Here is a 17718-nt window from a genome sequence, read left to right as displayed (position 1 = left end):
GCTGAGAATGAGGGGATGAAAACCAGGTCTAAATGACTGACCTGAGGTAAGAGTGACGTGGAGGGGTGTTGTGCAAGGCCAGCAAGCACAAAGAGAACATCACTCAGTGAGTGTGCATGGGCGGGCGTGCACATGTTGGCATTAGCTATAACATGATTGACATGTTAGAGCAGGGGCTGCAGCAGGCCATAAGCTATTAGAGAGGAGGCGACCGTCACATCAATCACCTGTCTCGAGGCCAGTTAGCAGAGATAGCATGTGATGATGTGCAGTGTCAGTCGCAGTATGGTACCAGTGCCAGAGTCTAGCATTTGCACGAATGAGGAGGGCTTTCACAGTTGTTTTGATTTTGAAGTCAGCTGTACAAATGTGAGGTTTCCGGATTCTTTGGCTGTGTGTGGATTCTTCCATTGGACTTGTTCTGAAAGTGGAACCAGGAAATGCAACCCTCTGTGCTTTTATTCTGTATTTTTGTCTAATCCCACAAATAAGAAAAAATATCATTCATCCAATCAACACTTTAAAAATGAGCCTTGCAATAATTCTGACTGTTATGAGAGGCTAATGATGAAAAGTTGAACATGAAAGTGCAGGAAAACATTAGCGGATATTTTCTTTAGCAGAATAGTTTTCATATGGAACTCAAAATCAATTATGCCAGTATTAAAATTGTTGCCGTATTCATGTCATTAATTTAGATATTTTATCTCCAAGTAGCAGTAAATGTTTTACCTTACAGGCAACGGGGAGGTTTTTCCTTATTCTCATCATTAGTCAGTACCAGGCGAGATTTTATTTCTCAGCATGTTCCGTGTTCCTCTGTTTAATTGCTCCTGCAGAAGGCACGCCAACAATGATTGCTGAAATGGGGGTCAAAAGGCCTCAGGTATTACTTTGGATTCTTCTCATGTCCACATGTACTCATATCATCTGTTTACCAGCACCCGCTATCAGCCTCCACTTCCTGTCCTCCAGCACCTGCTTGGACGCCAAGCACATACACCACACTGTAGACACACACACACACACATAGCTAATGTGTCTCATCTCAAATAGCTCCCGGCCATTAGGAAAAATGAAAAACCAATACCTTGTAAAATCGATTGTGATGCCCACCTTCAAGTGCGGCTTTATGTGTGCAGGTGTGTGTGTGCGTGTCCAGGGTATAACTCTCCAGTAAAAGCAGGAGCCTTCTCTCACAGACAGCCTTTACAGTGCATTTCTTTGGGATTTTCATGTGTGTGAGTACGGCAGGGTGACAATTCTTTATTCATCCATTATTATTGTGATCCTAATTGTTCTGAATACATTTGGATTTAAGCCTAGCAAAATTAAATTACTGCTTTACATGTGAAGATTTTTTGTCTGCTGTAATACCTAGCGGAGCACAGTTGTTGTCCATACTCGTACCACAGTGGCTACACACTCACACACGCCTGGTCAAACCCGTGTAGGAAGCTGTAATGTCTCTGTCCCACTGTGCAAAGTGTGGCCCTGTGTGTTAGTAGTATATCTGATCTCTTTCCTAGTATTCAATCCATGTAGCAAATGTTCTCCATCACTCTCGCACCGGAGAGTCAAATTTCACTGGAGTCGAGCGGATTTGCTCCTCTCTATTTAACCCCCAACTCTAAAATGAGACGACTTCAGTGCACTGCCTCGCGTGGCTCTCCGCAACTGGAGACAGCGATTTGCTGCTTTCCACAAACACATGCTTTGCTGAGCCACATGATGATCTGGTGTGATTGTGTAGTTATGCATAAATACTGTATGTTTCTGCTTCTGCTCGTGCAGCCCACACACACACCAACTTCACTATGCGATCAGATGCATACATACATAGTTATGCCTGGCTCATAATTCCTGTCTCATCTTTCTTATTTTGCTTGTTTTTTACATTTCTTTTTACCATCACCAGGCCTCTCATTCAATTCCTCCACCATCTACCCACAATATCCATCTCTTTCTCCCTCCTCCATCCTGGTGCTAATGAGTTCTGGATGTGGTCGGTGTGGGGTCCAAAGCTTCTCCCTTACTGCCGCCTCTCCAGCTGGGTGCTCCCATGGTGCGCCAAATGCCTCTCTTGAATATTGAATAAACCCCAGGACCACCTCCGTGCTTCCTGATCAACAGCTCTACTATTATCTCGCTGTTACTCTGCACGGGGTCTCAGGGCTCCGTCAGGGTGGATGGGCTTTGAATCTATTGTGTCGTGGGCGAAGGTAGAAATAATAGGCACGGGTGGGTTGAGCGTTTGAAGTTGTTTCATACTGCCCCTTGTGATGATCAAATTTTTCTTTTCAGTCTTCTAACTTGTTGCATCAAAGCACCTCTCCAAATTGTGTTATCCAGAGGTGTATCCAATTAAGGTCTGTCACTCAGGTAACTAGACTGCATGTGTATAAAATTCTTGTGGCCCCCAATTAACCCTTGAAAATATTGGCCCCGATGTGATACACATTATAGGAAATTAATGAAAAACACTTCATTTAGGGATCAAGAATGTTCCAAAACATGTCCATATTCAAATAAAGTCATTGAACCTGAGTATTCCGTCTTGTGAGTGTTGCCTCCTCCAGTGGTGGGTTTGCCGTTGACTAGCCCCCTCTCAAGTTTACCACTGGACTGAACATCAATGATGTTAGTGTAAGACATTCATCACTTTCTGTGTGACCTTCCAGTCATGTCTTATTGATACCCCATAAGTGTTTGCTGCTATGCACTTGCATTGCAAAATGAAAAACTTGAGATTTGTAGCAGAATTTGAAAAAGTGATTTTTTAAGTGTAGAGCAGTGTTTAATTTTGGCTGTCTTGTAGGTTTTTCAGTGGGTTGTTGAAATATTGACCACGCTTTCCACAAAACTTATGGTCTTATCAATATGTGTACTGAGATACTTGATCAAAGAGTGACAGCTTGTTTTTAAGTACTTGCTATTGGATAAGTGGTGAACATTGCCAGAGGAGGATCAATTTTCCTTAACTGGAACCATTTGGAAGAATTATTGTAGGATAAATTCTGTTTGCCTCTTACTCATCTCTGTGTGAGGCATATACACAATTTTTGTGTGTTTTTATGTTTCTGTCCAATCCAGTGGTGACGCGGTCAAATTACAAATCCAAAGTTTCAGATTAGTCAGCGATGTAACACCTTCGGCATAATAAACATGAAAGGCATGAACAAAGTGCTGTGAGCGAGCTGATATTTACCTACCATTCATTTTTTATCTAGCCTCTCCATGATAGCCACTTCATTATTCAAAGGCCAACCACACAATTAGCACCAGCAGATCCTATTGCGAAGCAGTCCCGCTAGGACCAATCAATGCTATTAGATCCGTCGATGTGATTAGACACAGTCTTGCATCTTCCTCATTTCTCCTTCAAACTGCTTGCACTAGGATGGGTTGTAAGGCTTGTTGTCTTTAATTTATGCACCATTGATTCCCAATCCCATGCCAAATCAGGCAGCTATATTGCAGGTATAAACAAAGAGACATTTTGCTGTGGATGTTGGTAATAAGGGCTTTAACAGCTGTATCTAGGTCTTAGCTACAGCTGTGTTATAACGTGGTCAAAAAGACAAACTATCTTTACCTCAGCCACTGACTCACAACACCTAACTCCAGCAGAGCACTAATAATTTACTAAGAGAGAAGTAGTTATAGCCTCTATCAAATGAAAAGTCAATTTATTAAGCTAATTTTTAGACTATCAGCTGCACGGCTCTATGGATGACTGTCGGTTGGTCAATTGTCCACTACTTTGCTCCAGACTGAAATATCTACGCAACATTTTTTATACAGGTATGAACGGTTCACAGTCCTGGTGACTTTGATGATGGTCCCTGAGTTTTCCTCTAGCGCCACCATGAGGTTCACACCTGTGGTTTTGAGTGAAATGTCTCAGTAACTGTTGGATTGGTTGCTCTCAACTCTCATGTTCTCCTCAGTGTGAATTCTGATCTCTGGACTAAATATGTTGCACCATAATCAGGGCAAAAAATGTATCCGTCCAGTGCTTTTGGTTTATGATAAAAAAAACCCTGCAAAACTAATTACACTCCCTCAGTTTCAGCTGTGCCTCATGTTTACTGCTCGCTAGCAAATTATAATATGCTAATGCGCTAAACTAAGGCAGTGAACATGGAACACTTTCTACCCTGTGAACATTTGATTTTAGCATTGTCATTGTGCATAAGATAGCATGACGTCACCATTTAGCACAAAGTGCCTAAGTACAGCCTCACAGAGCTACTGGTGTTGATGTAGCACATGGTGGTTGCTGAAAGTTTCCTTAAAAGTCCAGTGTGTAGGATTTAGTGGCACTGAGATTGCAGAAAATACATGACATGCATCACTTCAGACTGAGAAATTTTACATGTCAATTTGCTCACATCCAGACAAAACATTGGCATTCATGTTTCCAAGACTAAGCGACCAGGATCTGGAACAACATGGTACATCTGGTACAGAAACAGCCTACAATGGCTGCAACATAGTCCAGTCAAAGTACATCCACTAAAAGTGGTTGTTTTGCCACTAATAGACTTTGATTTTATTCTAAGTGTCTGACAATAGTATGGAATGGGTTCCGACAAAGACAGATAGATCAATAGATGTTGTTAAAGACTAAGATCCTTTTTTTTTTTAACCAGAAGCAGCCACTTTATGGCTCTTGTCAAAGCTACCAGACTCCATTGGCAAAAACAGAAATTTTACCTCACAAAACACAGGAATTGTTGGTCTACTGCTGCCCTGACTGCTTAGTTTGTTGTCGACACATTAGTTAGGATCCAAACTCACAAGGACTTTTAGCAGACGTACTTTGACACAAGGATTGCGGCCTCGTTTGTGATCTACTGGACGAGTTCCAAAACTTTTTGTACCTATTACTCATTTAGACACCGAGAGATGTAAAAAATATAGGGCCCAGGTTTAAACATATCATAATTATCCATTAAGAAGTTTGACATTTAATCCACTTACTCCACTTAATTGTCATGGAATCTGAGTTGAACCTTATTCCGTTGTGGTAAACCTGGTGAATCAGCAGTAAACATCTCACCCGTGCTGTTTTGCTGTGTCTCTCTGTACCTCTTTCCCTTCTATTCTGGGCCCCTCTCTCACTTTTCACCCATGCATAAATACAAAACTAGTTTGATTGTGGCTCGAATAAGCTCAAACGGAGAGGCAGCTTTTGTACTCCCTTCAAATAGAATGTGATAAGCGACTGTGTGTACAGAATGTCTGAATAGATCTCCACTGCGATGGTATCAGCGATTCACCTCAAGTCTTCACAAAAACGCTACGTCTCAGTGGGGCCAGACGGATCCTCAGTCGTATAACCGAGAGCCTCGGTGACCTTGTGGTGAGACGAGAGGGAGAGGTTGCGCAGAGCCCGTTGCCACAGTTTTAATTACCGCTGGCAAAGCAGGGCTGCCCTGTAACCGAGGGATCTGTGGTTAGAGAGTGTGTGGATGCATCTGCCTTAACCTGTGCACGGTCCGAGTGTTCGTGTATGCTGCATGTGTAAATCTGACACTGGTCTAGAGCTCTCCACCAAACCCCATTCTATTTGGGCTGGCCTGCTTTAAAACCCTCTTACATAAGCCACTACTCTCAGATGTGTGATATCATGGAACTATTTTTGGATTTTCCTCTGAAAAAGGCTGTTCAGAGTTAGATAAAGACTAGCCTATTCTTTAAATAATACATCGGAGCTCATTCTCATCTCGGCTGTCTTAATACACTGTCCTGAGAAAAATGTGTCGTAGCTGACTTGGATTGGCCTGTGGACTCTGGAGTGTTTCAGAAAAACCATGCAACTTGTCATAGCCTCTCACATCAGCTGACCTGGATTCAAGGGCCAAACAGGACATATTTTTATCGCTGTCCTAGATTGTGCTCTGACATCAAACAGATGGAGAAACTTGCCTGATGTCATGATTGGACATTAATACTCAAATATTATTTTCTATGCAAGAGCAGTACAACTTATTCCCACTAAAAACTCAATAATACTAAAGGTAACACAAAGGCTCAAGGCCTTTACTTACACACATCTGATGGCCTCATGTTCAGTGAACCTGAAGAGTTACTGTTTGACCGAGTTTTACCTGCAGGAGTAAAGAAGTGAAAAATTGATTTGCCTTGATTTTTTTTATTGGATTTTTTCAACGTGCAAACAATATTAGCTGAAATGGTTTTCTCGTTTTTCTCTCTGACGATCCAAGTGGTCTCGCTCTTCTACACATGAAGTGTTACTAAAACATGATGGGTGAATTTAATCTAAGGAAGTGATCAGTATTTGTTGTTTTTTGTGTCTGCTAAAGCTTGATCACTGACATGTTTACCTTTGCCTATTGCTCACATCTACATTACTTATATTTTCCTTCCAAAAGAAAACTAAATGGGTAACCAGCACTCCAGCACCTGCTCCTCCAATGAAGTTTTAAATTCAGCATGTGTCTTTATTGGTCAATATTTTTTTCTGCAGTTCTTCTTGTATTCTCAGTTCAGTGCAGTGTTGTAACAGATGAAACATGCAAAATCCTGCCGAAAGCAAAAACATCTCCTGTAAAACAACACAACCCAGGCAAAGCTAAAACACCGAAGCAATAAGGTTGTGGAGCTTCCTCAGGCCACAGTGTCTCTTCCCAGTGAGAAGACTGGTGCAATCAATTTGGTTTGGGAAGATAACTCGCTCTTATTAGAGATCCATAGAAGCATCTCCCAGTGTGGGTGTAGCAAACAGCCTTAGCTAAACGGAGATTAAGGCAACGCCGGAAAGACCCCTTGAAGCCCTCTAAGACTGGTGGGTGATTTTGGATTTAGCAGTGGTAGCAAGATAAAGGCCTTTCTTCCTGCTTAATTGATGGCTGTAATCCATGTGTTGTTTTAAAAGGCCGTCTGGCTGATGTGTGAGCACAAACCTCCAGTGGGTCTGTGCAGAACGTGGTGATTTATAGGGCCAAACGGAGGGTTTCCCACTGATTGGGGGAAGACTTTCAGGTTTGGGATCCACAGAAATGACCTGCTGGTAACATAGTGGTTCATGAGGATTAAAAAAAAAAGGCAGGCCTGCTATTTGGGCTCATTTTTCTGCTGAAACTGTATACGGAGGAAACTCATAAATGGAAATACACCTATTAATGAACAAACCGTGTAACCGTTAATGTTACAGAAAGCAAAAATCAGTTTTGATTTTCCTGTATTTCTGTCAAATAAAGTCAAGCTAAACTGCACTATCATAGCTGTCATGCTATCTTATGCCATATAGTACATTCCAGGTACTGTCAATCCTGCTATCTATGAATGATGCTTGACTTATAAATGCCCTCTGATGCTTTAGTTAAGTTCCCACATTCTGTCATCCTAAGCCAGTTGCTCCCTTTTCAACCTATCAGGTTTCAACAAGTGTACAATTATACAAGCAGCACTGTGATTAATGAGCAGTGAAGAAGTCTGGAAGTGGATAGAGGCTTAATGAGAAGATCATAGTCATCCCTGAAGTTGGGAGGTGCTTGAACTCCTCAAGGCTTTAGCACATTTTTAGGAAATCTACTGGTGTACCTCTTGGTCTCAGTCAGATTTATAATATCCTTGTGTTGATCGCTATCATGAATCACAAGTTCTGCTTAATCTCTACAAAGTATGTAATTAACCCTGCACTGATTCCTATCGCTCATTATATTACCATAGATAGGATGTTGAAAATAGAGCAGGGTGCCTTATTATCTCAGCTCGGCTGCTGGTGCGTAAGTATTCTGTACCTGTTTCAAAGTTAGGCGTGTTGACAAATGTGTCTTTGGTTATAAAAATGTCCGCACAATATCACAGACACGCTTTGCTTTAAACATCATCATCATAAAATAACCCTAATGTTGTTTTCGTAGCACACATATCGTTTACAGTTCAACAAATAAAATACTACGATGCTGCCAAAAAAAGTTGCTTATAAAACCATTCGAACCGAATATAAAAAGGGCAAATTGAACAATAAAGTGTCAGATCTTTTTTTATTCTAGCGCATTCTGGTTGTATCATTGTACAGACTTGTAAATTCTAATCTTAATGAAAAAAATTAATAACAGTGACCTATTGTTGAAAATATGCGACAAATTCGGGAGAGAGTGAGGAAAACTTGATTAACATGGAAATGACAAATTAAAGGTGGGAAGAGTGGAAATGAGGACAAGTGTGACTGTGGGTGGTGATAGTGTCTGTGTGAGTTGTAGAGAGAGGGCTTTATGCTTTATGTTTTCGAGTAGCAGCTATGCACTGGAAAAACACCGATGAGAACAATGAAATTTGAAGTAGTTTCAGCCCCAAACAGTCCAACAGAAGTGGAATATGTCTGTAGGCATTCTCATCATGTTTCATGAGCATGCTTACACTATATTAATTGCTCAATAATCTTTGCTGCTTTCACCTGACCAGTATCAGCTTAAGTTACACACTCCGGCTTTCCCAGCTAAATTGCAGTCAGCGAGGGTTTATGCATGCTGCATCATATTTAGTTCATTAGCATCCTAATGCTCTGGAAAAATACTTAAAAGTTTGCCTTTCAAGGTTTGGTTCCTTTTTTGAGCATGAATTGAGTTACAGCAGATGTGCTTCAAATGTGCTTAGGTTGCAGCGGTTGAACTGAACAATACGTGCCTGTATAAAGGCAATTAGTATTTGAGGTTATTCTTAGGCATGAATGGGTGTGTGTGTGTGCGTGCGTGTGCGCATGTGTGAGAGAGGAATCTGATTCAAACTGCTTGCATGTGAAGAACGGAAATGCTTTTAACTTATGAACCCAGAAGACATGAATCATATTCCTAAGCTGCTTTTCTCTCAGCATCAAAGCTTGCAGAAACACAATCAGGGACTTGCACACCTATACAGACTCCAAGACACACACACCCACACACACAGGCACAGTATAAAGCCAGCTTGAAAGGTCATGCATACAGGGGTCATCAATAGCCACCCAATATTTACAGATCTATTTACAGTTACACTTTGAAGGGGCCTTTTTGCTGACATTTGAAGTCATTTGAAAGAGTTGATTTGTTCACATCCTTAGACTTTGAATGAGTGTGTGAATGTGTGTGTGTATGCATGATTGTCACAGCCATGCTGCCATGGTTTCATCCCTGAAATGACAGAGGCCAGTGACCACAGCAAGGGGAGACCTGAGATCTGTCATCCGCTGCATGAGGTTCAATGACACGGCACCTAACAGTGCAACAGTACCAACAGTTCAAGTGACGCCAGCATCAATCTGACTGTCTGTTGCAGGATCATCTGTGGCTGCTGTATTTTATAGCCCGACTCAAAGCTCACCATACTTTTCTCTGTTTTGTCCTTCCAGCTGTCATTTGCAGCAACAACCCCAGTTCTGGCAGACAAGAAAAAGTACCCCAACTTCTTCCGCACCGTCCCATCAGACAACGCTGTGAACCCAGCAGTAGTGAAGTTCCTCAACTACTACAACTGGAGCCGCGTGGGGACCCTCACACAGGATGTCCAGAGGTTCTCAGAGGTCAGTGGTCCTTGTTCATTCTTTAGAGAGACTAAAGTTTGATATGTGAACTTATGCCAAAGAAACCTGAGGTCGTATAACTCGTGATGTCGTCTGAAGTATAGCAGGTATGATGCAAAGAGATTGTTGTCCGTCAGAAAGCAACACAGCCTCCCTTTTCTGTACATAAAGAAATTTGGTGCAACCTTATTTCTCCAGTGTTTTCATGGTTTGACTTTCTTCCTGTACTGCACAGACAGGAGACCAGACACAGAAATATAAAACTAGTGTCCACTTTGTGCTGCAACAGCACTCGTGCTCACAGGTGTTTTTGTTTTAAAGTCAGTCCGCCAGCCTTTCCACCCTCATACCCCTGAGCTTCATGGGAGAAACTTCTTCATGTTCTGGAGGTAAAGGTTAACTCTCCGTTTCACTGTGATGAAGCACTGAATCTGTTCTCAGTCGGGGGATTTGTAGCGTACAGGACTGGGAGTGGCATTAGTACTGAACAATGATTGGCTTTTCTTTTTTGTTTTGCACTCATCATTCATGTGATGCCAACGTGATTTGAGTGGGTGGCAATCAATTAAATTCAACCTATTCTCCAATAGTTGACTGAATTAATAGTTTTCCACCCACGTAAAACTCCACAGATGGATTCTCCATGATTCTGAGGAAATGTGAAGATGAACATATTTGAAACTAAGACTGGAGCTTAATCCTACCATTTACACAATGTTTCATGTCTTAAGTAATGAATAAAAACAATTTCATTGCTGGAAATAACAAAGAAATAGGGTTTTCATCCAGATGAGTACAACTTCTGGAGCAAAAATTAATGTTTACCATTAGATTTCAAATTCCATCTGAGAGTAGTTTAATGCCGTGTTCAACAGACAGAAAGCACCGCTAAACCTACTGTACATGGCCAGGTTTGGAAGAAATAATATGTGGAAAGATGAAGAATGTTATCTGCATTGACTCAGCACCTGTAGCTGACTCTGTTGAGATGTTGTTGGGGATGTAGAGGATGAAATTCCGACTCGGCCAATTGACTAAAAGCATTAAAAAAAGATGTCATAAGTTAAAATCAAAATGTAACGTATCCCTTTTTGAGGGAGGGGTTGAACATTAGTGAAACATTTGTCGTACCTCCAGACTCACGGCACACTCTTTATATCGCATCAGCGTCACAGGAACATTCGGTTAAAAAAAGCCACGCCAGAGGTATTGAAAGCACGAATCCGAGAACCACATTGTGAGCTCTTGCCTCGAGGCCCTGGTTGAAAACAATCTGCTCAGCGGCTGGGGGTGGGAGGTGGAGGTGGGTGGGTGGGTGTATAAGAAGTCTCACTGCAAATCTCAGAGAGCCCAAATCCCTTTATCTCTCCCCTCCTGAAAGCGCCAAGGGGCTTAGGACGGGAGGAAGACGGGTGTCCCGATTCAATCAACCTGCCACGAGATTGGCCTCTAATCCTGATTTACAAATATGCAAGCATCGCTTCCGTGCTTCGTGATTTGTACAATCCTCTGTGAAGTTCACAGCACGACGGTTTTCGGTGCATCGGGAGATCACGGTGGTGTGCAGCAAGACAAATCGTCATGTAGACTAATAACAACAGGCTGCATTATGAGTGAGTGCAAAGACAGCACAAGTTAACACAGAACCAAAACAGACACAATTATGGGAAAAATGCTAGATTTAATCATCCTTTAAGTTGGCCTGTGTCTTGTTTACGTTATATGTGTAGGGGTATTCATATCATTCAGATGTTGTACTTATATACTTATACTATTTTACAGGATTATTTTACAATGTCATCAAATGAGAATTATTGGATTATAATTTTTTGTTTTTCTACTACCTAATAATACAGTGTTTTTGTAAATAGCCAATAGCCAATGTCCTCCCACTTCTTGAATTTGGAAATGCCAGAGCAAGAACAAGAGAGGTCTTCTTCTACACACAACAAAACAGACCCGTGTGTTACTGAAACACTGCAGCAGTGAGCCAGAGTGGTCAGAAATCGTGTGGAAATCCTACTTCTATGACTTTTCTGTATGTAACTGCATTACAATACAACATTCAAACCCTAAAGCTCTGTAAGTTGAGGTCCAAACTGGACTGAAGTCAATGGAAACCTGCGCCATCGCTGAATGCTTCGAAAAATGTTTGCCAGTATTGTGATGTATTTGGTGCTGTTTTTAGAAAGTAAGCCCAAAGTCATTTTCTGTTTAACATCATTAGCTTTTCTTCTGAGGCAGCGGAAAGCAAATAATAGTAAACAAATGTGGAAAACAAGTAGTACCTGATTTAAATGATTATATTTTGTGCATCATCCAGTACTGTTTTTGCATTGAGGTATATCCCAAATACAAAATATACTGTACTGTATATACAATATGCATGTATGTACACACATGCACATCTGCATCTGCATTACTGCATATACTGTTGACATTGTCATCTCCACCACCTCCACCTCTCTCCTTCTCTCTCTCCTACTGATCCACAGTGCTGTTTCCCAGGGAAACTGCTCGCAAGGTTAATGTTATGTAACGCTTGTTAAGGATTCAGTCAGTGGAATGCACACCGCACACACACACACACACACAGTCACACACGCACATACAGTGTGGTGTCCCCTGGGACTGTAACCTGTAAGCTAAAGCCAGTCACTGCTATTTTTAGGCACCACTGAAACATGCACACGCACACACACACACACACACACACACACACACACACACACGCACGCACGCACGCACGCACGCACGCACAAAAAGACGCATCCTGTTTGTGGATGGACAATGATGTTCCATTAATGGGGGCGGGATTCATGCTTTATTGTAGTGACAGACGAGAATGAGTAAAGGCTAGGTATTTGCTCGTGTGAAGGTGTCTGTCCGCTAACACACACACAAATACACACACGCACACATGCACAGTAATCAACATTATTGAGATTGCCAGACAAACAGGATTCACCCAGGAACAGAGCAGCCATCATCAGTCAGTCAGATGGCAGACCTGACAGAGAACAGGATTAGGACTCAGTCCTCTACCTGGAACCCTTTGAGCTCAAGTGTTTAATTACACTATGACAACTGATATATTTAGCAGAAGTTACTCTCTCAGCATCCACTCGCTCAGTTCCTCTCTAGCTTTCTCTCCCTTTCACAGAAATGTTTGCTCGGTTGTTGTCCTTGTTTGTGCATTTTACGATTTTGTCTTCGGCCATCAGCTGCCGCTCATCACAAATAACCATGTAATGTTGGATGGATTCCTCTCCGGAATGACTCATTCACGCCATTGTACGGGGCATGTAAGGCCATGAGAGGAAGCCATTCGAGAGCTTGTCATCAGGCTGTGGCACAACCATTTGTCACGCCAGTTTGTATAAGCACATGACCGGCATTATAGTCTGAACTCTGGGATTTGCATGGCGATTTGTGCGGCGATGAAGCGCTCAGGATGAGAGACAGATGTGTGCAAAGACCCATCACACTGGCACATTTGTGAAACCCAAATATTATGAAAATGTACAAGCCACATCCTCTTCTGTTGCCTGTCCGCTGTAGATGTACAGCACCAGTGGACACAAATGCAGTACGTTATAAAAGTGTAGATACACGTGCACAACGCTCTGACAGACAGATGGAGTGATAAAAAGCACCTGCTAACACTCTAGCATGTGTGACACTAATAAAGGCACACACATGCAGTCACACCTGCCACTGTAAAGGGTGAACGTGCCTGGAAATGATGTGTTAATGATTTGAGGTTAGACCACCGCAGTCTGTTTGTCTCACAGTGTCGTAGCGGTGCCATCTGAATCATCAAAAGCTACTCACTGACGGGTGTGAGTTTTATTTTCGGGGCAAGTCGTGTATTTGCTCGCGGATTCCTTTGGAAATCATTTCAGCTTTGAATGAAAGTCAGTGCAGCTACTTTATATTGAGATGATGCTTCAGTGGTGTCATCACTCAGGTTTAAATCTTACAAAATGTGATGGCTGAAACAGTTTGTTGATCAACAGAAAATCAATCAGCAACGTCTTTAATCATTTATCAAGAACCAGTACAAATAATGAAAATAATCATTAGTTACAAAATATGCAATTAGCTGTGGAAGAATTACTGATTGATGGATTTTGTGATGATGACACAAGCACACTGCTGTACTACCAGTGCATACTAAAAAGCTCTGATGACAGACTTGGTGTTTTAAGACCCCCTTGTTAACATGTGAGTGGGATGTTTTTTATATGCTACTAGACATATGAGCAGTCGAAGGTGAGCAGGTTTGCTCGAGCTGCAGCCGAGTGGCGGAGAGGTGGGTGTGGATGGAGGCGGGAACTATTTGCACATTCATAGATCCACACATACTAAATGAAGGTGAAGTTAGATCCAAGCCATTTTAAGGCATGAAGGGGAAAAAAAACATCTAGATGTGTAATTTTGAAAGTTTTAGGGGTTTAATCAATGCCAGAAGAGAAACTTTAACTGATTGAGTCCCTAATTTTCCTATATGGCACATTATCGGTGCCTCAGAGCGGAGCAACGCACCCAAAGTCAATTAAATGGAAGACAGCACCCACGTGCAGTGTAGGTGTGGGATGATGTTTCATTCTGTCCTGTACACGCCATATGCAGGATCGCAGGGTTTCGCCTTCAACTTCCTCAACTCACCTATTTGTCTTCATTTAGTTTGTTGTTGATAGATGAAGACTGCATATGAATAGAATCAAATTGTGTTAATGTCCTTTTAAGTTCAAGTTTTATTTATTCCTGCGGGGCAATTGTTTCCGCCGCAGTTGCAATAAAAACAAAACAGGGCGAGACACACAAGATGAAAAAGCACACATACAGCACATAACCACACCTAATAAACACTCACAAATACAGGAGTGTAAGATGGATACATTAAGTTCAATATTAGTGGAAAAAAGAAGGGAGGAACAGGCATAGTTGGAAATGATGATGCTAATCGTACTTGTCAGCAAACCAGTATTCCTAGTATCGAAGGTCAACTTAGTGTCAGTTCTGATGCCCAAATGCTCAATATCCTGTCTGTTAATTACAGTGTTCATTTGGGTGCTGATGTCTAAATCAATGCACATTTCCTTGTTTTTTTTTCTTTCTTTCTTTCAATTCTGAAAAGGCTTCTTTATACCAGTTCAGAAAATACTTAAAAGCGGCATCGTGAGACATTTTAACAATGTTCCGCAGGCTCACCTTAAATGTTTTGTCTGCAAACTTCAGAGTGTGATGGTTGTCAAACTCCTACAACAGTCATTGGCGTGCATAATACATAAGAAAAGAGAGAGGACGCAGCCTGGGGGAGAGAGCTAACTGATGTTGTAGACAGTCCAGAGAGATGTTCATTTCCTCTACTTTTTAACACTGATGCATTGTGCATATTTAACTGAGTGCATCTGACATTTTGTCCATCATGTGTGGGCGGGTGCTTACATATTTGTGTGTGCGTGTGTGTGTATGTGAGTGCGTGCGCATGCTCAGAGGTGCAGTAGGATTGTTTCTCCTCTGTATTTGCTGCTGGGGATTCCCAGGCTGCCCCAGACAATGGGGGATGTTTTTGTTACGCAGGAAAGCTGCTCACTTTCCCCTCTAACCGTCCCTCAATCCATCTGTCCCCCTCCCCTCCATGTCCCTCACTCGATCTAATATACTCAGTCCACCAGACCGCTGATGCCTTTGTCCTTTTCCGTCTCAGTGGAGGAAGCACAAAACCAAACCAATAAAAATCCTCTTGTGACAAGGGTTTTTTTTTCCTTTGACGCAAATGGCTTTAGTGTCAGGATTTGTGTTGTTGCGTGAGTTTGTGTATCTGCGTACCATCAGTGTGTCTTGTCTTGTATGTGATTGTACCGTAGGTAGTCATTCCATCTACCTGTTTGCTCGCTCCGACACGCCTCCTCAAACGCAGAGGTTACCTGCTGCTGGCCAAACTACTTTCCTTTTAGCAGTGCAGCAGCCGCCCCTTCAGATCAACCCGCAACACAACGGGACGTTGTACCTTGTCCAGACGAACAAGGCAATTGTTCCTCAAGAGCAAAACCTGGTTGTATTGATCCACCCCGGCCTCCCTGTTGTTTCAGCTCAGCGAGCAAGCACATTGGAGGGAATGTTTGTACAGGAGTGAGTGATGTACGGAGTGATTTAGAGCTCCCTCCGGGGGAACCAGAGGAGGAGGCGATTATGACAGCAGACATTTAGAGAGATGAGGGAAATAAAGTTGAGGTTGTTTGGATTCATTGATTTTTAGATGGCAACAATCTCCTAGTTGATTACACAAAATAGTTGCAATGGCTAATTTTAACGGCAGTAGCAATAGTAACAACAGTGATGGTGGTATTAGTGGTACTGGGAGCACTCATGGTGTTGTATCCTTACGGATGCTAATGGCTGTCTGCTTCGATGTGCTCTAGCTATACGTGAAGTGACAGAACACCTGGAATCCATCTTTTGAGTATAAAACACACCCTGCAGGCTCGGAAGATGGAAGTTTGTAGTGTCTGTGTTGAGAGAGAACGAGGCTTTGCTCGGCTTGAATCCACAGCTGATTGTAAGTTTTAACAGCATTAAAATGTCCACAGATCTTCTTTAATACCCCTTTGTCAGCATCATCCACTTCTCTCTTGTCCATTTCAGTATTTTCCACAACACTGTTTTCTTCAATATATGGCTAAATACCGGATTCTTTTTCTGTGCTGTTCTACACATGCACATTTACAGGCAGCTATAGGGCCAAACACGCAGGGCCTTCATCTGTTAGCTGTTATATGTTGTCTCTACCAACTCAGTTCGGCATGCCCCATTTGAGCGCACACGCTCTCTGATGTCTCAACATGGCCCCTAATGCCAAGCTCTCGGGTGGCAGTGGAGGGGGCTGATGGCTGCAGGGCATGGCCGAAGGACATCAGGAAAAAAACTGTCTGAAAAGAGAGAGAGCAGGAGATGTCAACAGTAAATCTTAGAGTGGATATTGTACATCTATCTCGCCGCTGACATGTTGACTCGTTTCTTGTTGCTTTTATAATGCCTGCATTTCATTGGTGCGCCCATGCCAAGGCCGCGGTATTGTGCATGCACTGGAACACATAAATGGAACAGAGCCATCATTAATGTTATTAGTTACACCTGAGCTTTTCCTACGATGACAAGTCAAAATGTCTGCTGTGGAAAAAAGGCCTTTTTTAAAATTGTCGCTTTAAGGAGGGAAGCCAGAGGAATGAATCATAGTGCGTGTGTTTGTGAGGGGCTAGAGAGGCAGTATGATAAACCACCTCGAGCTCGCCATCACGGTGGGGTACCTGCTCTATTCTCCTCCTTCTCTGATCCCATTACCCACCATTCCACTGAATCAATACATCAAAGCAGACATACAGCTGCTGCAGATACATCCACTGTGCCACACATATGTCTGCTCCTTGTCGCGCCCTGGACAACCGTTGAGAGTGTGTCATTTGGGGAAAAATAAATGTACTGGGTAGAAAGTCTTCTGTACAGTTTTAATGTACTTGGGTAATTCAGTTTTATGCTTTATGTAGTTATATCCCACTATTTTGGAGGCAAATATTGTTCTTTATATTCTGCAACATCAGGGGTGCTCAAAGTTATTACTTACGGCAATAATAACATTTAGCCTAATCAATTAATGTCACGTGATGTGATTGGCCCAGCATGGAACCTCAGACAGTTAGTCCATATTTATTTCTGTCTGACATATTCTTACAAGTACTTTTACACTAGTTGTAGAGATACTAGAGAAAACAAGGAGGAGCAAATTCTCCGTGTAATGTTAATGTGTGAAGGCAGCAATACCACACGCACCAGCAATTAATGTTGCCATGACGGCGATGTCAACAATAAAGAAATAAGCCACATTAAAACCACATTTCATTCGGGATGGGATTGTTCTGAAAGATCAGCAGCCAGGGTTTCTGTTCTGAAAAAAAAAAAAAAAGGTTCCTTGAAGATTTCTGGTTGGAATTCCATTTAAATGTCTGTGTTCAGGGATGTTTTGGTATCCAAGTGACTAATGGAGGACAACAATTTTTGAAATTGGTCCAGTATTGAGCGTGAGCGCTGCAGCTGGCAGTCATGAAATGGGCTGTAATGTAATCCCTCCAGGTGTTTGTGTACCGTCTTTGTACGTCCACTGAAAGTGCTTGTTTCATTGT

The 17718-nt window shown here is 42.2% G+C and overlaps 1 protein-coding gene across 1 annotated transcript in view; it reads left to right on the top strand.

The window, feature by feature from the left end:
• The window catches only part of gabbr2 (gamma-aminobutyric acid (GABA) B receptor, 2), a 165581-nt gene that overhangs the window by 77248 nt on the left and 70615 nt on the right, over nucleotides 1-17718 (top strand). Inside the window, exon 3 of the mRNA XM_041956005.1 lies at nucleotides 9362-9532. Within this exon, the coding sequence (XP_041811939.1) occupies nucleotides 9362-9532 (171 nt within the window). The remainder of the gene's footprint in view (nucleotides 1-9361; nucleotides 9533-17718) is intronic.

Source organism: Chelmon rostratus, chromosome 16 (genome assembly GCF_017976325.1).
Source record: "Chelmon rostratus isolate fCheRos1 chromosome 16, fCheRos1.pri, whole genome shotgun sequence".
NCBI classification, from domain to species: domain Eukaryota; kingdom Metazoa; phylum Chordata; class Actinopteri; order Chaetodontiformes; family Chaetodontidae; genus Chelmon; species Chelmon rostratus.
Note: the sequence above shows the minus strand (reverse complement) of the source record. Positions and strands in the feature narration are given on the sequence as shown.